We start from the raw sequence: 23,748 nt of genomic DNA on the forward strand, positions 1-23,748 counted from the left end.
AGTCCTTTGAAAGACTGTTTGGACAGGCCTTGCTGACTGTGAATGAAAGGAATTCACAGTTGTGTAAATAAAAGGGGTTTCGCCGGGGACCAAGACTCTGCTTCGTGCTTTTTAAGGAAGCCAAGGTCAGAACGGAGGAGGAGGAAGAGGAGGAGGAGGAGGAGGAAGGAATGGGCGATTTCCCCCCTCCCCGCTTTCTTGAAAAAAAGCGGGAGTGGGCAGGATTTGTCTCGCAGCTAATCAAATACAGTAATTACTTTTTTTCCTGGCCTAACGTGTATATAGCTTTCCCTTGACTTACAACAGTTTGTTTAGTGACCGTTCGAAGTTACAACAGCAGTGAAAAAATGGACTTATGACCATTTTTCACACTTACGACCATTGCAGCATCCGCGTGGTCGCGTGATCAAAATTTGGCCGTTTGGCAACTGGCTCGCCTGTTCCCTGGGGGTCACGTGATCCTCCTTTTGCGACCTTCTGACCAGTCCACGGGGAAGCCAGATTCACTTAACGACCGTGTTCCCAACTTAACAGCGGCAGGGATTCGCTTAACAACTGAGGCAAGAAATTGTTGTAGAACGGGGGACAAACTCACTCAGCCCAATGTCTCGTTTAGCGATAGGAAATTTTGGCTTTCCATTCTGGTCCTTAAGTCGAGGACTGCCTGTCTATACTACAGCCGTAGGGTCGTGGCTGCAGGATGATTATTTAGCTCCTGTATTATTATTATTTTTTATTCCTTCCTCTTTTATGGGCTGGGAGACAGCCAGCTAGTTTTGGGTCTCATCCCAGAGCAGAGGCTGGTCCGGAGACAATTTGGGCACGGGTTCAAACGGAAGATGTTCCTACCCAGTTTCCGTCTGGCCTTGTAAAAGTCCAGTAATGCTGAATGCAGAAGAGAAAACGATGGTTCCTTTGGGACAAAGCTGTTGAAATATCTCAGGAGGCATCAAGAGGAATGAGCCAAGGTGTTGGCATGCCCTGCCCGGGTTCCTCCTGCCAGGGGGGGCAGCTAAAGAGACCAGAAAGCTGCCCCCAGTGGCTTCTTTTCGGATGGGGAGATAAGCTGGTCTTTGTTTTAATTTTTTTATAGAATGATGACGGAATATGGGCTGGAAGGGACCTTGGAGGTCTTCTAGTCTAACCTCCCGCCCTTATACCATCCTGGAGAAATGGCTGTCCGGTCTGTTCTTGAAAACCTCCAGTGATGGAGCCCTCACGACTTTTTCTTGCAGACGTTTCATGACCCAATTAGGTAACATCATCAGTGCTAGAAGGAGAGGGGTTTGTAGAGTATGAGCAGGGCAGGAGGAGGAGGAGGAGGAGAAAAAGAAGGAGAAGAAGAGAGAAGGAGGAGGAGGAGGAGAAGAACAAGAAGGAGGAGGAGGAGAAGGCGAAGAAGAGAAAAGAAGGAGAAGGAGAAGAAGGGAGAAGGAAGAGGAGGAGGAGGAGAAGAAGAAGGAGAAGAAGAGAGAAGGAGGAGGAGGAGGAGAACAAGAAGGAGGAGGAGGAGAAGGCGAAGAAGAGAAAAGAAGAAGAAGGAGAAGAAGGGAGAAGGAAGAGGAGGAGGAGGAGAAAAAGAAGGAGAAGAAGAGAGAAGGAGGAGGAGGAGAAGAAGGAGGAGGAGGAGGAGAAAAAGGAGGAGGAGGAGAAGAAGAGAGAAGGAGGAGGAGGAGGAGGAGGAGAACAAGAAGGAGGAGGAGAAGGCGAAGAAGAGAAAAGAAGGAGAAGGAGAAGAAGGGAGAAGGAAGAGGAGGAGGAGGAGGATTATTGTGGGGTCCCTGGTGCCCTGGAGCTTGGTTGTTTTCTTGCAGACGTTTCATGACCCAACTAGGGAACATCATCAGGTCTAGAAGGGAACAGGGGTGTGCTCTCCTTTTATATAAAGCGGCGGCAGTTAACACCAGCCTAACCCAAGACGAAAACAACACTCCCATCACAACACAACGCAACAACGACCCAAATACCCAACAGCCCCTGGACCAAGGAAAGAATAATGTGCTCATGGCCAGTTGAAACCTTCTGGGGTGACCTGGTTAACTGGTCTCCCTCCCTAGTCCTTGAATTTCAGCCCAAACGGGTCAATGATTTTCCCAGGATGAAAACAAGATAAAATCAACCTTCATTTGACAGATCCGTGCAATTTCGGTCATGGGAAGGTGGCTACTTACCTCCCAAAGGAAGTTCCAGAAGATCCGTGTGTTTGGATAAAGTCTTCCCGCCCGATTTGGGGTTGGTGAAAGTGGAATGTCTCTGCAATTGAGAAAGAGCAGAATCAGATTAGGGGACTGGAGGCTGAAACATAGGAAGAACGGTTGCAGGAACTGGGTATGTCTAGTTTAATGAAAAGAAGGACTAGGGGAGACATGATAGCAGTTTTCCAATATCTCAGGGGCTGCTCCAAAGAAGATTTGGGGGTCAAGCCCGTGGTGAGATTCAGCCAGTTCGCACCTATTCGGGAGAACCGGTTGTTAACTTTCTAAGCAGTTGGGAGAACCAATTGTTGGAAGAAATCTTGTTTTTTTTCCACTTTACAGGGCTAATCCTGTAAGGAAGGCAGGAAGGAAACATTCTGCTGGTATTTCTAGCCTAATCGTTATTGCCCTCCTTACAGAAACTGCCTCTCTGGTTAACCCTTATTACATTGTAACAACTAAGGAGAAGCGCCCATCGACGTGAGTGACATTGAGTTGGCCACATCCACACGGACACATGGCCACCGAGCCACGCCTACCCAGCTGGTCATTAGGACAGAGAACTGGTTGTTAAATTATTTGAATCCCACCACTGAGTCAAGCTATTCTCCAAAGCACCTGAAGGCAGGACAAGAAGCAACGGGTGGAAACTAATCAAGGAGAGAAGCAACTTAGAACTAAGGAGGAATTTCCCGACAGTGAGGACAATTAACCAGTGGAACAGCCTGCCACCAGAAGTTGTGAATGCTCCAACACTGGAAGTTTTTAAGAAGATGCTGGATAACCATTTGTCTGAAATGGTGTAGGGCTATGATTGCAAACCTATAGCATGTGTGCCAGATGTGGCACGCAGCACCCTCTGATGGCATGAGAGCCGTTGCCCCAGTTCAGCTCCACTGTGCATGCGCGTGTGCCTCCCGCCAGCCAGCTGTCCTTCGGGTCTCTGCCATGCATGCACTGGGGGGGGCAGGGCACATGTGGGGGGCTATGTATGCATGCATAGGGGGACATATGTGCGTGGGGTGCACACATGGGGTGGGGCACATGCAGGGGGCCGTACACATGTTGCATTTTGGGGGGTCGGGTGCGCGCGCATTCACACCTGCACACACACACACACGCTTTGGGCACTCGGTCCAGAAAAGGTTAGCCATCACAGGTATAGGGTTTCCTCCCTAAGCAGAGGGTTGGACTAGAAGACCTCCAAGGTCCCTTCCAACTCTGTTATTAAAACGAAGAAAAAAGCATGCCGGCTGGGGAATTCTGGAAGTGGAATTCCACCCCTCTTAAAGCAAAGAGCCTTGGTGGCGCAGCAGACTAAAGTGCTGTTAAGTAGCACCAGCTGCCTTCAATTACTGCGAGTTCGAATCTCACCAGGCTCAAGGTTGACTCAGCCTTCCATCCTTCCGAGGTGGGTAAAATGAGGACCCGGATTGTGGGGGCAATAAGCTGACTTTGTATAAAAAAAGAACACCGCTTAGGGGTGGGCCAAAAGCCCTACTAAGCAGGTATATACAAAAGTATGAAGGCTAAGGAGAGATAAGGAGAATCCATGACCTCAGTGCCTTCCGCCGAGCCCTTAAAATCTTCTTTTTCCAACAAGCCGGGCTGGCCTAATTCTTTTTAAGAATTTTTTAATTGTTTTGTTTATTGTTTTAATTAATGGGGCCAAATCTATATATATTTTTTAACTGTATTTTAATATTTGTATTTGATGTTTTTATTTGGCTGTTCACCGCCCTGAGTCCTCAGGGAGAAGGGCGGTATACAAATTCAAAATAAAATAAATAAAAATAAAATAAAATAAAAATATTGCTTAATGCTTTGTAAGCCACCCTGAGTCTCCGGAGAAGGGCGGCATATAAACCGAACCAATAAAAATAATAAATAAATAAATGGCTGGCTGGGGAATTCTGGGGATGGACGTCCACCCCTCTTAAAAGATGCTGAGATTCAGAAATGCGGCTGCAAACAGAAAATCTCCCCCTGCCCATCTGGAGGTCCTGTAAGGCCAGAGAGGCTCTTTGGGGTACCTGGATGGGAGACACAGCAGCCGCAGGAGCCGTCCGGGTGGGGATGTTGCTGAGGGGACTCCGGCAGACCTTGTGGATGGGCACGCTTTGCCCGGTGCCTCCTGCAGGAGAAACGACAGAAATAACACGAGTCGGAAGGCACTTTTGAGGTCATCTAGTCCAACCCCCGAGATCCTATGCCATTCCAGACAAACGGCTGTCCAATCTCTTCTTAAGAAACCTCCAGTGATGGAGTAGAGAGTCATATACAGGTAGCCCTCGATGTACGACCACAATTTTGAGCCCAAAATTTCTGTTTGCTAAGTGAAACGTTGGCTAAGTGAGTTTTGCCCCATTTTTACGACCATTCTTGACATAGTTGTTAAGTGAATCAATGAAGTTGTTAAGTGAGTTATATGGTTGTTAAGCGAATCTGGCTTTCACGTTGACTTTGCTTGTCAGGAGGTTTCAAAAAGTCCCACAGGGAGACGGCAACCGTCATAAATATAAGTTAGTTGCCAAGGGTCTGAATTTTGATCATGTGACCCCAGGGAGGCTGCAACGGTTGTAGGCTTGGGGCTAATTGGCCACTCCCTTAGCCTATTTAAGGAGGAACGCCAACTGAAGCAATTTGCAGGGAACAACTTCAGTTCATTCTCCTTCGCGTCTGGATTCTCTGCAAATTGCTTCTGGGCTTTCTGCCAACCATAGTAAGATTACGGTTATTTATTCTTTGGATTCTTGTAGGCGGTTAAGAAAGTTTATTAACAGCCTTTGTTTTGAAGTTATTTTAGTAAATTAAGTTTTGTACAAACTTATGCGTGTGCTGTGTTCTTTGGGATCCACAGCTGGGGCAGAACAGTATTTATCATGCGGTCAAAGGAGGAAGCCGTGAGGGTCCACTCACCTGAGCACCCCAGATCAAAAGACTTGATCAGCGATTTGACGGTGGCCAAGGACTCCGGGGGGGTTGGCGAAAGACGACTGACCGCGACCCCCGGCCAATGATTGCTAGCTTCCGTCTCCGTACCGTTGATGGAGTCCGGTGCCAACCTGAGGGAGAAAAACATCCAAAATTTAAGGGAGGGTCTAGATTTGGGTGGGTGGGTAGGAAGCACCCTTCCAAAACGCAGATCAAATGGCCTTCCCTCCCCTCCCCTTTTTCTCGCGCCAATTCTGCAGAATTCTCGAAAAATCTGTTTTTATTTTTTAAATCTATTTTGTCCTAGAGAAAACCTCCCGGATGTCCCGTGAATTTTCCTGGATTTCAATAATTTCCCAGGCTGGGATGGGAATACAGGCGGTCCTCGAGTTACGACTGTTCGTTGAGTGACCGTTCGAAGTTACAATGGGGTTGAAAATAAAGTGATTTACGACCGTTTTTCACACTTAACGACCGTTGCAGCATCCATGATCAACGTTCGCTTGGCAACGGGTTCCTATTTATGACGGTCGCAGATTTCCCCGTGGTCACGTGATTTACATTCAGATGCTCGATTCATACTTATGACGGTCACGGGGTCCCTTGATCCCCTTTTGAGGCCTTCTGACAAGCAAAAAGTCCACGGGGAAGCCGGATTCGCTCCACAACCGTGCGAGTAACACAATTGCCGTGATTTATTTAACAACTGCTGCAAGAAACGTCGTAAAACGGGGCAAAACTGACTTAAAACTATCGTCTCGCTTAGCAATGGAAATTTTGGTCGTAAGTCGACGACTAACTGTCTTCCATCCAGACATTGACAAAAACGACAGTGGCATTTTAATGATTGATTTCTCTCTGAAAATCAAACGGGAATGCCCCCGGGGCAATCACACGCCCTGCTCTTTCGGTTGAGTGTCAAGTTTTAATGGCCCTGCGAATTGCGTCTACTTTGGCGCAGGATTCGATCTCTAAACCGCCAGTTAAGACTCCGATCGCAGGGAAAACAACCAACCAACCAATCAGGGTCTTTGTTGTAACCTGAGTCTTCCCCAGTGCAGAGAACAGCGAAAATCGATTTTTCAAAGGAATCTCTCCATCGTACCAACCTTTTTTAGGGGAAGGGGAGCGTTTTGGAGCAGCCCCTCCAAGCCACGGAAAAGGGGGGGTTGTTTGAGGTCACAAATTTGAGCACTCCTACACATCCTTGCAACTTGGGACTAATTCCTTGAAATTGTTCGGATGAACAGCCCATCACACTCAAGGTTTGCAAAAATAATGTGAATTTGAGAAAAGACAGTTTGGATCTAGAGATTATGGCACCTTGCTAGAAACTGGGAGACACTGCGTTCTAGTTCTGCCTTTGCGGTGAAAGCCGGCTGTGTGACTTTGGGTCAATCACCAGGAGATTGTGAGTTCTAGTTCTGCCTGAACCAAGAAAGACATCTGGGTCACTTTGGATCAGTCACCAGGAGATTGTGAGTTCTAGTGCTGCCTGAACCAAGAAAGACATCTGGGTGACTTTAAATCAATCACCAGGAGCTGGTGAGTTCTAGTTCTGGCTTAGCCGTGAAAGACAGCTGGGTGACTTTTGGTCCAATCACAAGGAGGCAGTGAATTATAGTCCTACTTTAGGCATGAAAGCCAATTGGGTGACTTTGGGCCCATCACCAGGAGACAGGGAGTTCTAGTCCCACCTTACGTCATAAAAGCTGGCTGGGTGTCTTTGTGCCAGTCCCACCTCACAGGGTTGTTGTTGTGGGGGGGAGGAAATAGGAGGAGGAACAAAGATGGGGGTACGTTCGCCACCTTATTTGTAAAAAAAACAATAAAAGGCAGGATACAAAACAAAGGAATAAATAACTCCATAAACAGCGTTTTTGATAAGGAAGCCACGGCAAAAAGGAAGCCAAGGGAGGGTTGGATTTATTTTATTGCAAAAGTTAACGAGGTCACACATTTATTTATTTTATTTATTTTTTTCAAGATCATGCAGATTTCCCTGAAAGCAGGAATGTGGAAGAAAAGGTCATTTCTGACAAAAGACGCTGCCAGGCGGGGATGGAGAAGGGAGGTAAATTCCTCTTTCTCCAACCTGCCCAGCCGCAAACCACCCGTTAAAAAAAATAAATAAATGTAAGTCACGACGACGTCGCAGGCAGGACATTGCAAACCACAGGGGCGCGACGGGAATAGATGCACGAAAGCTCGGCTTGGAATCGGAAAACACAAAACCCCGAGGGGGGGGAACCGCGTTTGCATGGGGGGAGAGAAGGGGCACCAGCGGGTCTCCCCGGGGCCCCAACATCGAGAAGGCTCTGCTCTTCGCAACGTTCCTTCTTGCCCTTCCAGGAAGTGGGGGGAAAAAAACCCAGTTAAAGTGGCACGAGAGAGCGGTAACTCCCAGCTTTGGGGATGATGGAAAAGAGACCCTACGGAAGAGAATATTTAGGTAGCTCAGGGTTGAACTGCGGGGGTCCTTGATGCTCTCTGGACTGGGTGGTTTTCTTGCAGACGTTTCATGACCCAGCTAGGGAACGTCATCAGTGTTAGAAGGGGAGGGGGGTTTGTGAAGAGGAGAAGGAGTCCTTGGTGTTCTCTGCGCGGGGCGGTTTTCTTAACAGACGTTTCGTGACCTAACTAGGTAGCATCATCAATGGGGAGGGGAGGGGGTTGGTTTGTGCAGAGGAGAGAAAGAGGGGTGGAGAAGTAGCAGGAGGAGGAGGACTGTGGGGTGCTTGGTGCTCTCCGAGCTTGGTGGTTTTCTTGCAGACGTTTCATGACCCAACTAGGTAATATCATCAGTGCTGGAAAGGAGGGGTGTTCGCGGAGAGGAAGAGCAGGAGGAAGAGGAGTAGAAAGAGGAAGAGGACTGTGGGAGATGGAGGTAGGGGAAGAAGAAGAAGAAGAAGAAGAAGAAGAAGAAGAAGAAGAAGGAGGAGGAGGAGGAGGAGGAGGAGGAGGAGGAGGAGGAGGAGGAGGAGGAGGAGGAGGAGGAGGAAAAAAGGAGGAGGAGGTAGTAGAGGAGGAAGGCAACTTTGGGGTCCCTGGTGCTCTCTGAGCTTGGTTGTTTTCTTGCAGACGTTTCATGACCCAAGTAGGTAACATCATCAGTGCTGGAATGTTTGCGGAGAGGAAGAACAGGAGGAAGAGGAGTAGAAAGAGGAAGAGGACTGTGGGGAGATGGAGGTGGAGGAAGAAGAAGAAGAAGAAGAAGAAGAAGAAGAAGAAGAAGAAGAAGAAGAAGAAGAAGAAGAAGAAGAAGAAGAAGAAGAAGAAGAAGAGGAGGAGGAGGAGGAGGAGGAGGAGGAGGAGGAGGAGGAGGAGGAGGAGGAGGAGGAGGAGGAGGAGGAGGAGGTGGTAGTAGAGGAGGAAGGCAACTTTGGGGTCCCTGGTGCTCTCTGAGCTTGGTTGTTTTCTTGCAGACATTTTGTGACCCAACTAGGTAACATCATCAGTGCTAGAAGGAAAAGGGGTTTGCAGAGGAGGAGGAGGAATGTCAGATCCTGGCTGCTCTCCCCACTGTGTGTTTTTTCTTGTAGACATTTCACGACCCAACTACGTAATAACATCATCATTGCTGGGAGGGAGGGGTGGGTTGCTTTACTGTCCTAACACTGCTCTGGGTTAATTCCACATGTGCAAGGAAAGCATCAAATGCAGAGAGTAGCAAGGACCCCACAATGAGGCCCTGTTTAGCCAGCGCCAACAACCTGGAGGTCCAGGGCCTGGATCTTTTGCAAGGGGTTGCACAGGAAGAAAAGCTGCATTATTTTCGGGGAGAAACGTGACATGCCACCTGGCAGCTGGCGGCGGGGGGGGGGGACGACGGGGACGCCGAATTCGGCCTGCGCGACCGAGGAAGCACCACCCACGCAAGGAGAACAGGCAGGAAAAGCAGCCCCTCTGAATGGGCTTTCCTTCCTCCGTTCACCCTCCTACCCCCGAGCCCATCTTCCTCTCCCCCCCGCCCCCAAACACACACCCCCTTTGTCTCCCAGCTGCAAGACTCCGGAGAGGCTATTAATAGGTGGCAAAGCCTCGAGGGCTTCCGAGTTCCCTTTGAGGACATCCAGTCCCGGGCTGGGCTCGCTCAAAGGGTTGTCAGGGGGGAGGGGGCAGAGATATGGGACCCTCGCCCTGCCGTGCACGTCCCCTCCTCTTTTCCGGGCCAGGTTTTTCTGTCTTGGAGCCCAGCGGTGGGCAGGAGGCAGCTGGCATCCCCAGCTTTCCTGAACGATCCGTGCCAACGGGATGTTTCGCTCGACGCGTCTCGAATTTGGAGTTCCCGCGTGCCCTTCCGGCTGCACGGGACGAGCGGAAGCGGGAGAGGACGTCCCGCTCAAAGGGGAGGTGGAATTTTAGGGTTCGGAAACAGCTAACTGGGGGTGGCGATGCTTCCAAGAAAAAGGGGCTTTTGGGACCCCAGCAGGAGCGTGGTCTGCAGGAGGGGCCTTCAAGAGGTCATCTAATTCAACCCCCTGCTCCAGGCACGTGCCGACTTGCAACCAAGCGTTTAATGACCGTAAAAGTTACAACGGCACCGAAAAAAGTGACTCGGGGCCATTTTGATAACCGTTGCAACCGTCAGCCAACGAGACAAGTGCTTCTCGACCTGAAATCAATTTAAAAACATACTTGGGAAGCTGGACGGCGGTAAACCGGACCGTTTAGATCAGAGGTTCCCCCAATCCGGTAGCGGTCCACGGCCCGTCGGGAACCGGGTTGCACAAGCCGAAGACGGGTGCGCGAAGCTCCGTTGGCGCGAGCCCAGGATTAGCTTGTGCGCTCCGAAACCAGGCCCTCCCCTCTCCGTCCTTTGCCCGCCGCTGCCAGTCCATGGAACCATAGAGCAGAGGTGTCAAACTCTAGGCGCGTGAGCCGGATCTGGCCCACAGGGATGGCCTGGAAATAGCAAAGGACCGGCCCACGGTGCCTCTGGCAGCCAAAACAGGGCGCCCCTCCCTGCACCCCGTTTGGGCCGGCAACCTGCTGCAGGAGGCCATCCAGGCCAAAAACAAAGCACTGGGGGGGGGGGGGGCTCGCGCAGTCCTCTCGTGCCCCGTTTTGGTTGGCAAAGTGCTGCAGGAGGCCGTCCAGGCCGAAAACAGGGCATGGGGGGGGGCTCACATGCCCACCACACCCTCTTTTGGCCAGCAAAGTGCTGCAGGAGGCCGTCCAGGCCGAAAACAGGGTGCAGGCGGGCCGGCAGGGTGCTACAGGAGGCGTCCGTCCTGTCTCCCTCCCTCCAGGCGGCCCGCGAAGCAGAACTACAATACTGATCCGGCCCTCGAAGAAATCCAGTTCGACACCTCTGCCATAGAGGCTGGGGACCGCTGATCTAGATGTAGAAGGCGGCCAGATCTGAGCTGCAATACTGGAGTTGGCCAGCAGAGAGCAGGGAGCGTTCGTTGCATCTTTTGCTGCCCTCCGGTGGCCATGTTCAGTGTGGCACTCCCGATTTGGTTACCTCTCTTCCAAAGGGAGGTTCTTTTCGGATCCTTCAGAAGGTCCCCCCCTGAAGCTTCAGAGCCCCAATATCACACTGTAGACCAGGGTCCCCTCCACCTTGGCAACCTTTAGAGGTGGGGAATGCTGGGAGTTGAAGTCCAGACCTCCTAAAAGCTGCCAAATCGAAGGAAGTCTATTCTAAGCCAAGACTCGTGGGAGAAAAATACTCGCACTAAAATAATCAAAATTAAAGCCACAAAAAAAAAAATGTTTCCGCAGAACCCTGAAGGGGTCACTGACCCCCCCCAAGTGGCTACTCCTAACCCCAGACTCCCCCCCCATCCACTCCCCCTCCCCAATTCTTCCTCCTTTCAATCTGCCTGCAGATTTCAGATAATTATCTCATTCCTTGGAAGATATTCTAGCAAGAGCAAAAGTTTAAAATCCCGACTGTCTCCTAGTAGAAGACCTTCGCGGAGGAGGCCAACACCGCTAGGCAAGCAGAACCTCCCCCCCCAAAAAATCACAGATACCCCCCCCGAAATGACCAGCATTGGCTCAGCTGCAACCGGAAACCAGTTTCCTGAATTCCGTAAAACACCCGGTTCCGAGAAAACCTTCGGAAGGGAGCCTGAATCCCCACCAAAATAAAATCGAAAAAAAAAGAGATCTGCAGTTTCTCTGAGTTTTTTAATCTTCTCTTGAAGCCCAGATGCTTCTTGCTCAAAAATCATAATTTCTCCTCCGGCAGAAGACTTGGTGGTGTTTTTAACGGAGCCAAATATTCCTCCTGGGCTGAATTAATTCACCAGGATCTGAGATCTACAAAAAGAAAGAAAGAAAGAAAGAGAGAGAGAGAGAGAGAGAGAGAGAGAGAGAGAGAGAGAGAGAGAGAGAGAGAGAGAGAGAGAGAGAGAGAGAAAGATGTTAATCAATGGGGCAAACCAGGACAAAGTGTTGTATTTTTTTGATGCATGTCGTAAAGTGAATCATATCCCCCCTGCCTTAGGAAGGGACCTCGGATACAGGTAGTCCTTGACTTACAACAGTTATGCGTAATTTTGTATTTATTATTTATTCATTTATTTATTTAGTCATGTTTATGTAGTGTCTGTTGGAGGGGGTGACCCTTTGAGAGCTGTAAAACAACGAAATTTCATTTTAATGTATGCTGGTTAGTGTACTTTCAAAGCGACAATAAAGCTGTTCTGTTCTGTTCTGTTCTGAATTCTATTCTATTCTATTCTATTGAGAGGTGGGATTTGCATACTGTAGCAACCAGTTTGCCTAGCACCGGAAATGTGAGCGTGCATATGCACGCGTCACAAAACACGGCAATTGTTCGCACGCACAATTCGCACACACGTGCAATGTCAAACAACACGGCAATTCGCGGGCGCACGTGCTGTCTGCGCAGGCATGCGGCATCAAAAACGTAGCGATATGGGACAGGATTCCGCTCGGACGGGTGGGCGGGCCACCCGCAGGTTGTCACTACCGATTCGCCCGAGCCAGCTGAATAACACCTCTGATTCTATTCTCATGTTCTGTTCTCTTCTGTTCTGTTCCGTTTTGTTCTGTTCTGTTCTATCGTAAATTCTGTCCTATCCTATCCTATCCTTCCCATGTTCTGCTCTGCTCTGTTCTAATTCTATTTCATTCTATTCTAATTCTTATTCTATTCTTTCTATTCTATTCCATTCCATTCTTCATTCCACTATTCTATTCTATTCTATTCTATTCTATTCTATTCTATTCTATTCCATTCTTTTCCATTCCATTCTATTCTATTCTATTCTATTCCATTCTATTCTATTCCATTCTATTCCATTCTTCATTCCAATATTCTATTCTATTCTATTCTATTCTATTCTATTCTATTCTATTCTATTCCATTCCATTCCATTCTTCATTCCAATATTCTATTCTATTCTATTCTTTTCCATTCCATTCCATTCCATTCTTCATTCCAATATTCTATTCTATTCTATTCTATTCTATTCTATTCTATTCTATTCCATTCTTTTCCATTCCATTCTATTCTATTCTATTCTATTCCATTCTATTCTATTCCATTCTATTCCATTCTTCATACCTCTATTCTATTCTATTCTATTCTATTCTATTCTATTCTATTCCTTTCCATTCTATTCCATTCTTCATACCTCTATTCTATTCTATTCTATTCTATTCTATTCTATTCCATTCTTCATACCTCTATTCTATTCTATTCTATTCTATTCCATTCTTCATACCTCTATTCTATTCTATTCTATTCTATTCTATTCTATTCTATTCCTTTCCATTCCATTCTATTCTTCATTCCAATATTCAATTCCATTCAATTCAATTCTATTCTATTCCATTCTTCATACCTCTATTCTATTCTATTCTATTCTATTCTATTCTATTCAATTCTATTCTATTCCATTCTTCATACCTCTATTCTATTCTATTCTATTCTTTTCCATTCCATTCCATTCTATTCTATTCTATTCTATTCTATTCTATTCTATTCTATTCTATTCCATTCCATTCCATTCCATTCTTCATACCTCTATTCTATTCTATTCTATTCTTTTCCATTCCATTCCATTCTTCATTCCAATATTCTATTCTATTCTATTCTATTCTATTCTATTCTATTCTTCATACCTCTATTATTCTATTCTATTCTATTCTATTCTATTCTATTCTATTCTATTCTATTCTATTCTATTCCTTTCCATTCCATTCCATTCCATTCTTCATTCCAATATTCTATTCTATTCTATTCTATTCTATTCTATTCTATTCTATTCTTTTCCATTCCATTCCATTCTTCATTCCAATATTCTATTCTATTCTATTCTATTCTATTCTATTCTATTCTATTCCATTCCATTCCATTCCATTCCATTCCATTCTATTCCATTCTATTCCATTCTTCATACCTCTATTCTATTCTATTCTATTCTATTCTATTCTACTCTACTCTATTCTATTCCTTTCCATTCCATTCTATTCTATTCCATTCTTCATACCTCTATTCTATTCTATTCTATTCTATTCTATTCTATTCTATTCTATTCCATTCTTCATACCTCTATTCTATTCTATTCTATTCTATTCTATTCTATTCTATTCCTTTCCATTCCATTCTATTCTTCATTCCAATATTCAATTCAATTCAATTCAATTCTATTCTATTCTATTCTATTCCATTCTTCATACCTCTATTCTATTCTATTCTATTCTATTCTATTCTATTCTATTCTATTCTATTCTTTTCCATTCCATTCTATTCTATTCCATTCCATTCCATTCCATTCTTCATACCTCTATTCTATTCTATTCTATTCTATTCTATTCTATTCTATTCTATTCTTTTCCATTCCATTCCATTCCATTCCATTCTTCATTCCAATATTCTATTCTATTCTATTCTATTCTATTCTATTCTATTCTATTCTATTCCATTCCATTCCATTCTTCATTCCAATATTCTATTCTATTCTATTCTATTCTATTCTATTCTATTCTATTCCATTCCATTCTTCATTCCAATATTCTATTCTATTCTATTCTATTCTATTCTATTCTATTCTTCATACCTCTATTATTCTATTCTATTCTATTCTATTCTATTCTATTCTATTCTATTCTATTCTATTCCATTCCATTCTATTCCATTCTTCATACCTCTATTCTATTCTATTCTATTCCATTCTTCATACCTCTATTCTATTCTATTCTATTCTATTCTATTCTATTCTATTCTATTCTATTCTATTCCTTTCCATTCTATTCTATTCCATTCTTCATACCTCTATTCTATTCTATTCTATTCTATTCTATTCTATTCTATTCCATTCTTCATACCTCTATTCTATTCTATTCTATTCTATTCTATTCTATTCTATTCTATTCTATTCTATTCTATTCTATTCTATTCTATTCTATTCTATTCTATTCTATTCCATTCCATTCCATTCCATTCCATTCTATTCCATTCTTCATACCTCTATTCTATTCTATTCTATTCTATTCTATTCTATTCTATTCTATTCTATTCTATTCTATTCTACTCTTCATTTCAATATTCTATTGTATTCTATTCCATTCCATTCTTTTTTGACCCTTTGAGATGCAACAAAATTTCATTTTAATGTATGCTGATTAGTGGACAAAGTAACAATAAAGTGATTCTAAGTCTAAGTCTAAAGTCTAAGTTCATTTAGTGACCGTTCAATGTTACAACGGCACTGAAAAAAAAGGACCGCTTTTTCACGCTGATGATTGTTGCAGCATCCCTGTGGTCACGTGATCAAAAATTCAGATCCTTGGTAAGTGGTTCAAATTTATGACAAGTTTCAGCATCGCCACTGCTAAGAATTCTGGGAATGAAAGTCCGTGCGGAAGGCAGATTCACTTAACAACCATGCGAGTAACTTAAAAAACCGTGGTGATTCACTGAACAACGGTGGCAAGAAAGGCCGTAAAATGGGACCAAACTCAGTTCTGTCTCGCTTTGCAATGGAAATTTTGGGCTCGTAAATTGGTCATAAGTTGAGGTCATAGGTTCCATGATTAGCAATGGAAATTTTGTGGTCGTAAGTTGAGGACTAGCTATATACCACGTCCCGCCTCTATGATTAGCAAGGCAAATTTTGTGGTCATAAATTGAGGACTACCTATATACCATGTCCCGCCCGTATGATTAGCAATGGAAATTTTGTGGTCATAAATTGAGGACTGCCTATATACCACGTCCCGCCCCTGTGATTAGCAATGGAAATTTTGTGGTCATAAATTGAGGACTGCCTATATACCACGTCCCGCCCCTATGATTAGCAATGGAAATTTTGTGGTCATAAATTGAGGACTGCCTATATACCACGTCCCGCCTCTATGATTAGCAAGGCAAATTTTGTGGTCGTAAGTTGAGGACTACCTATATACCACGTCCCGCCCCTATGATTAGCAATGGAAATTTTGTGGTCGTAAGTTGAGGACTACCTATATAGCACGTCCCACCTCTATGATTAGCAAGGTAAATTTTGTGGTCATAAGTTGAGGACTACCTGTATACCACGTCCCACCCCTATGATTAGGAATGGAAATTTTGTGATCATAAGTTGAGGACTACCTGTATACCACGTCCCACCACTATGATTAGCAAGGCAAATTTTGTGGTCATAAATTGAGGACTGCCTATATACCACGTCCCGCCTCTATGATTAGCAAGGCAAATTTTGTGGTCGTAAGTTGAGGACTACCTATATACCACGTCCCGCCCCTATGATTAGCAATGGAAATTTTGTGGTCGTAAGTTGAGGACTACCTATATAGCACGTCCCACCTCTATGATTAGCAAGGTAAATTTTGTGGTCATAAGTTGAGGACTACCTGTATACCACGTCCCACCCCTATGATTAGGAATGGAAATTTTGTGATCATAAGTTGAGGACTACCTGTATACCACGTCCCACCACTATGATTAGCAAGGCAAATTTTGTGGTCATAAATTGAGGACTGCCTATATACCACGTCCCGCCCCTCGGCCATTCCTCCCTCTCCGTGTGCGTCCTTACCCGAAAGTCGGGCCCAGCCGCCCAGGGCCACGTCGAAGCCCTACGGAGTGGCTAAAACCTTGCAAGGGGGGGCTCGGTTAAATCAGCGCCCCCTTCATGGAGGGCTGAGGCTCCTTAGAGGTCTGCAAGCGATACACACAGGCAACGGATGGGGAAAAAAAGGAAGCAGAGCAGCGGACGAGACGGACGGAGGCAACACAAACACGACAACTTGAACTCTAGAAGAGAGAAAGGGAGGTTACCCATCGTGGGGAAAAAGGGACGTGGCGGCTTTCGGGTTGGGGGGGGAAATCTGTCGGCCGAGGGATGGAGGAGGAGGAAGAGGAGGGCGATTAGTCGGGCAGAGGGGAGGCGGCTCTGTTATCGGGCTCCGAGCGGGCCCGCTGGACCATCTCTTACCTTCGATTTGGACGATCTTCGGAAACGGGGGCCCCAGATCCAGCTCGCCGACTGCTCCGGGAACGGAAGCCAATTTGCGCATTGATGTTTGCAGGGAGCGCAAGGGAGGGAAAGAGGAGGAATTGGGAAGGGGGCACCGGATTGGAATTGGCACGGGGATAGAGAGGGAGGTCCTTTGGAGTGGTGCGGTGGCCTAGAGGCGGAGCTCTCGCCTCGCAATCAGGAGGCTGTGAGTTCGATCCTAGGTAGAGGCAGGTAATTCTCTCTCTGGGCACAATGAGAATGTATCTGCTGAACAAAACTCCTCATCGGCAACAGGGAAGGGCATCCGGCCATGAAAACACTCTGCTAGCTCCATTCAGTTGCCCAGACTCCATCCCGCAAGGGATTATAGGGCCGTTAAACGATGATGATGACAGAGAGGGAGGTCCGAAAAAACTCGGAACAGAGAAATGTTGTGTGTGAATGCGCCGGCCTGAGCCGTTTTTGTCAATGGAGGCTGCTTCCTTGCGGTGGATGTGGTACCCTGATGCCGACTCCTGTGTTCGCTGAGAAACTGGGGAGTCTTATTTTAATGAAAACAGACTTCATCGCTGGAGGCTTTCAAAAAGAGATTGGACTGCCATTTGTCAGATATGGTGTAGGGTCTCCTGCTTGGGCAGAGGGTTGGACTAGATGACCTACAAGGTCCCTGTTCTGTCCCCGTCCCACACACGCACACAAACAGACAACCAATTCTTCCGATAAGACGCTTGGCAGCAACCCAGTAGCTGCTTGCCAAGAACTTTTACTCAATAAACAAAATACACACAGTTCGAGAGTAGTCCAGTTCGTAAAATAAATCCAAGGCCGATAATGTTGTTTCCAAAGATGCAATGTGACTCGATAGTAGTTAGTTTTGTCCGTCACAGAGTCTGAATGGCCACCTCACCCCCTTTTATACCCTGTGGGGTGTGGTCCAGTGACTCAGCCTAATCTCTGGCATGCCTTATTCTTCTGTTGTGTGCGCTTATCTCTGCGACGCTGGCGTGGATCCAGCCAAGACTCATCTCCTTCATCACTGTCCACCTGTGGCTGCGTGGACGTGCTTGGCCCCGGCCCTCTCTCTTGCCCTTCGGCGGACACCAGAGGCATTGCCAGAGAGGAGGGTCCTGGAGAGGGAGGCCTTGCCAACTCCTCTCCTTCACTCTTGGAGTCCTCTCCTGCCGATGACACAGGCTCAGGTAACCGAGCCACAAAAGTCCCTTCCAACTCTGTTAATCTGAAAAGGACTGGGGTGACATGATAGCAGCGTTTGAGTATTTGAGGGGCTGCCCCAAAGAAGAGATGGGGGTCAACTTATTTTTTCAAAGCACCAGAAGACAGGACAAGAAGCAACGGATGGAAACTAACCAAGGAGAGAAGCAACCTGGAATTAAGGAGAGATTTCCTTACGATTAACCAGTGGAACTTCTTGCCACCAGAAGTTGTGGGTGCTTCATCACTGGAGGTTTTCAAGAAGCGACTGGACAGTCACTTGTCTGAAATGGTAGAGCATCTCCTGCTTGAGCAAGGGGCTGGACTAGAAGACCTCCGAGGTCCCTTCCAACGCTGTTAGAATCTCTGATGCCGCTTTGTGGGTGAACAATCTGCTCTTGACCAAAATAAATTTATTTATTTTGCAGATTTAAAAAAAAAAAAAGAAACCCAGAGACTTTCCCTTCCAATTCTGTTATTCTGTTTAATTGTGGCTGCTTCATCACTGGAGGTTTTTAAGAAGAGACTGGACAGCCATTTTTACGAAAAGGGGGCTGGACTAGATGACCTCCAAGGTCCCTTCCAGCTCTCTTGTGATTGAAGAAGACCATTGTCCTCCGCAGATAACAAAAGGGCTGAGATCTTTTGCATCATTACTTAGGAATATATACGCGTGCATCATTTTTTTTTTCTCCTTTCCGAAATGTAGAAATATGAACGCGTTTAGTACTTCCATAATTTTCTGGAGGAAATTATTCCAAGTACAGACTTTTAAGAATAAAACACCGCGGTGAGGCTTAGTTGCAGATACTCCTCGAGTTACAACTGTTCGTTTAACAGCCGTTTCAGTTACAACGGAACTGAAAAAAGTGACTTTATAAACCAGCAAAAAAGTCGGAAAAGGGGATCACGGGACACTGTGACCGTCGCAAATATGAGCCGAGCCTCTGAATTTTGATCACGTGTCCCTGGGGATGCTGCAACGGTCGTAAGTCACTTTTTTCAGTGCTGTTCGTAACTCTGAATGGTCACTAAGCGAACTGTTCTTAAGCGGACGACTGCCTGTATGCCGATCCAACGTTATGCGGAGTTGCAGGCAGGTCCCTGTTTACTGAAGTCACGGGACGAGCGTCCAAATGTTTAAAAACGAGACCGAACTCAGCATCTCCAGTCACAGGTCTTTTGAGGCGACCCCCCTTCCCTGATAACGACCACAATTCCACGATATTAAATCAACCACAACGACACGAAAGCGGGACAAGACGCCAAGGCGAGGAAAACTGAGCAGACAGACGGAGGCAGGTCGGTCAAGCGAGGCTCCTATAACAGAACACGCCGTCCTCGGAGATAGACAGATGGGATGGTCACTTCCTCCCTTCCTTTGGGAAGGCGATTTTCTTTCCATCCGTCCCTCAAGCCAAACTTCTATCCCTCCATTTATCTGTCCATCTCTTCATCTGTCTGTTCACCCATCCCTCTATCCCTCCATGTATCTGTCAAAGACTCCCTCCTTCCCTCCCTCCAACCATCCATCCATCCTTTTATATGTCCAAGCCTCCATCCCTCCATCTGTCTGTCCGTCCGTCCATCTCTCCACCCCTCCAACTGTCCATTCATCCATCCCTCTGTCCCTCCAACTCTCCATCCACCCTTTTATATCTCCAAGCCTCCATCCCTCCATCTGTCTGTCCGTCCGTCCATCTCTCCACCCCTCCAACTGTCCATTCATCCATCCCTCTATCCCTCCAACTCTCCATCCACCCTTTTATATCTCCAAGCCTCCATCCCTCCATCTGTCTGTCCGTCCGTCCGTCCATCCATCTCTCCACCCCTCTAACTGTCCATCCATCCATCCCTCTGTCCCTCCAACTCTCCATCCACCCTTTTATATGTCCAAGCCTCGATCCCTCCATCTGTCTGTCTGTCCGTCCGTCCATCCATCCATCTCTCCACCCCTCCAACTGTCCATTCATCCATCCCTCTATCCCTCCAACTCTCCATCCATCCTTTTATGTCTAAGCCTCCATCCCTCCATCTGTCTGTCCGTCCATCCGTCCGTCCATCCATCTCTCCACCCCTCCAACTATTCATTCATCCATTCGTCTGTCCCTCTATCACTCTATCTCTCTATCCATCCATCCCTCCAACTGTCCATCCATCCTTTTATCTGTCCAAGCCTCCATCCCTCCATCTGTCTGTCCGTCCATCCATGTCTCCACCCCTCCAACTGTCCATTCATCCATCCCTCTATCCCTCCAACTCTCCATCTATCCTTTTATATGTCCAAGCTTCCATCCCTCCATCTGTCTGTCCGTCCGTCCGTCCGTCCATCCATCCATCTCTCCACCCCTCCAACTATTCATTCATCCATTCGTCTGTCCCTCTATCTCTCTATCCGTCCATCCCTCCAACTGTCCATCCATCCTTTTATCTGTCCAAGCCTCCATCCCTTCATCTGTCCATCCCTCCAACTGTCCATTCATCCACCCGTCTGTCCCTTTATCCCTCCATCTCTCCATCCATCCATCCATCCATCCATCCATCCATCCAATCAACCAACCAACCAACCAACCATCTTCCTTGTTCAAACCCTTTCTTGTCTTCTAGAACAACACTCAACACATCTGCTGCAACTTCTACAAAGGTTCTCTAGACCTTGGAGGCAGGGGCCAGGTCTTCTCCAACCCATCAGCTCCAAAAATTCCTCCACAGCTTTTAATGCCAACCCCTTCCTCCCCCATCATATTGCTGGCTCTCGGGAGCACACGCTCCCCATTCATCGGCGATATAGCAGTTTCCCAATATTTGAGGAAGAGGCGGACAACTTAGCTCCCAAAACACCTGAAGGCAGGAGAAGAAGCAACGGGTGGAAACTCATCAAGGAGAGGAGCAACCTGGAATTAAGGAGAAACTTCCTGACAATTAACTAATGGAACAGCTGGCCACCAGAAGTTGTGGGTGCTCTAACTGTTTGGGACCGCTGTTGTAGGGTCTCTTGGTTGGACTAGTAGACCTCCGAAGTCCCAACACTGTCATTCTGATCTTTATAAAACATAAGCGGCTGAGAAAAGGACACCACATTCCGGGTGCATTTTGACCGGTGCTGAACAGAAGGAACTGTCCAGTGGCACCGTTTGGAAGCTGGGCATTTAATAAATTTTACAAATAGATAAATGAATGAATGAAAAAATGAATGAGTGAATAAATGAATAAATAAATGAATGAATGAATAAATAAATGAATGAGTAGAATGAATAAACGAACGAATGAATGAGTAAATAAATGAATAAACAAATGAATAAATAAATGAATGAGTAAATAAATGAATAAACAAATGAATGAGTAAATAAATAAATAAATGAGTAAATGAATAAATGAAAATGAATGAGTAAACAAATGAATAAATGAATGAATGAATGAGTAAATAAATGAATAAATGAAGGAATAAATATGTAAATAAGTGAATGAGTAAATAAATGAATAAACGAATGAATGAATGAATGAGTAAATAAATGAATAAACAAATGAATAAATGAATGAATGAGTAAATAAATAAACAAATGAATGAGTAAATAAATAAAAGAATAAATGAATGAATGAATGAGGAAATGAATAAACGAAAATGAATGAGTAAATAAATGAATGAATGAATGAGTAAATAAATGAATAAATGAATGAATAAATATGTAAATAAGTGAATGAATGAGTAAATAAATGAATGAATAAACGAATGAATAAGTGAATGAGTAAATAAATGAATGAATAAATAAATAACCACCCAACCACATTCCTGCCCACTGTGAAGTACAGTACAAACAGTGTGTAACATACACGCTTTTTTTGCACACAAATTACAACAGTGCCTTTGGACAAAGCCTGCGAGAAGAGAGAGTGATGCAGAGTTGCTGCCCAACAGTGGGGAGAGGGAAAGGTACCCCCGACCCAGATTTCCCAGGGGGGATGGGGTTGTTAGGACCCCTTCCCCTCCTGCCACCGCCACACACACCCCAGCCCCCTCACCGGCTGCTTCCTCCTTGGACTTCCTCCAGTTCCTTCTGCAACCGTGCAGTTTTCTCCTCCTCCTCCAGGAGGCGTCGTTTGACGGCCCGCAGCTCTTGCTGCACCTCGCATTTGATGTCGTTGGCCACCACGACGGCGGTCTGCAGGTCGGCTTGGAAGCGGTGCCATTCCTCCGTCTCCTCCTAGGGGGCAGAGCGAGGGAGGGAGGGAGGGGTCAGGACTGGCTAGCAACCACCGCCAACGGGATACAGGCAGTCCTCGACTTACGACCACAGTGGACGGGGACCCACACTTGCGTCGCTAAGCGAGACATTTGATATAATTTCAGCTTTGCCCCATCTTACGACGTTTCCGGCCACCGCTGTTAAGCGAGTCACCGCAGTTGTGAAGTGAGTAACCTGGTTGATAAGTGAATCCGGCTTTCCCGTCGACTTGGCTGGTCAGAAGGTCGCAAAAGGGGATTGTGTGACCCCCCCCCCCGGGACACTGCAACCGTCATAAATACGAGTCAACCTCTTTTAGGGGGGAAAAAGTACATCTTATACTCTGAAATGTACGGTAATATTCTTATTTTTTCCCTTTTGGATGCCATTTTTTTAAAACTTCAGTGCAGTATATTATTATTATTACCCTGTTTCCCCGAAAATAAGACACCCCCTGATAAAAAGCCCAATCGGGCTTTTGAGCGCATGCGCTAAAATAAGCCTCTCTCTGAAAATATTTAAACGCAGAGCTGGAAATCAGGTAAGACGGCAAGAGGAGTCCCGTCTTGCTCCACGCGCCCCAAAATAATAAGACCTCCCTGAAAATAAAGCCAAGCACTTATTTTGAAGTTCAAAAAAATATAAGACAGGGTCTTATTTTTGGGGAAACACGGTATTATTATTACTATTATTATTATCGTTTTGAATGCCAGGAGTTTGGCTTATATGTTCTGGCTTTGCACTCTTTCTCTTGAATGGACTGTAATTTTCCCAGAGATGTTTTGGTTGAGGTGGGGAAGCCGTACAAATATTTTCAATAAATAAAATACCCAAGAATGTCTGGTCCTCTCCAACTGTCTGAAAAGACCTGAAACTGCAGCCAGTTTGATAAGATTTTGATTTTATTTGGCATACTAATAATTTCCTGTTTCCTTTTTTCCTTAATCGCTTGGCTTTGACTTTCAGAAATATTTGCCTCTCTCACCCACTAGAGTAGCCGGGGTGGGATGAGGGATGAAGAAAAGTCAGGATGCTGAGTGCAGCTGATACCGTGTTTCCCCGAAAATAAGACCGGGTCTTATATTAATTTTTGCTCCAAAAGATGCATTAGGGCTTATTTTCTGATTAGGTCTTATTTGGGGGGGGGAAATACAGTACTAAATGCACCCAGCTGGCTGACAATCTTAACTTTATCTTTATCTTTTATTAGATTTATATACCGCCCTTCTCTGGGGCTTATTTTTAGGGTAGGGCTTATATTACGAGCATCCTGAAAAATCATGCTAGGACTTATTTTCCGGTTGGGTCTTATTTTCGGGGAGCAGGAGTGGGTGGGTGGGGATCCCCTCTGCCTGCAGAGCTCTGATCAAGGGTGATAATCTTCCCAGAAGCTCCTGCTGTTGGTACCCCAATAGAGAACCTCACCTTGTTGCTCCCGGAACGTAGTGGTTTTCTTGCAGACGTTTAATTACTGAACTAGGTACCATCATCAGTGTTAGAAGGGAGTAGTGGTTCTCTCTCTGTTGTGTAGCTACAGTACACAACAGCCTAATCAGGGGCCTACTAAGAAGAAAGCAACACTCCCACACAACACTGGCAGGGCAACCTATCCTAAATAAGAGCACTCGCTTTTTTTTTTTTAATTTGATTTATATGCCGCCCTTCTCCGGAGACTCAGGGCGGCTTACAATGCGTTAAGCAATAGCCTTCATTCTTTTGTATATTCATACAAAGTCA

At 45.9% G+C, this 23,748-nt stretch overlaps 1 protein-coding gene across 2 annotated transcripts in view; it reads right to left on the minus strand.

The window, feature by feature from the left end:
- The window catches only part of SPECC1 (sperm antigen with calponin homology and coiled-coil domains 1), a 172,511-nt gene that overhangs the window by 42,029 nt on the left and 106,734 nt on the right, over positions 1–23,748 (minus strand). For both annotated transcript variants that reach the window (XM_087890321.1, XM_087890324.1), the window contains 4 exons: positions 21,809–21,990; positions 5,115–5,260; positions 4,229–4,329; positions 2,172–2,253 (listed from right to left, as the gene is read on the minus strand). In XM_087890321.1, the coding sequence (XP_087746447.1) occupies positions 2,172–2,253; positions 4,229–4,329; positions 5,115–5,260; positions 21,809–21,990 (511 nt within the window). The remainder of the gene's footprint in view (positions 1–2,171; positions 2,254–4,228; positions 4,330–5,114; positions 5,261–21,808; positions 21,991–23,748) is intronic.

This window comes from Pantherophis guttatus, chromosome 1 (assembly GCF_059756535.1).
Source record: "Pantherophis guttatus breed Tessera chromosome 1, ASM5975653v1, whole genome shotgun sequence".
NCBI classification, from domain to species: Eukaryota; Metazoa; Chordata; class Lepidosauria; order Squamata; family Colubridae; genus Pantherophis; species Pantherophis guttatus.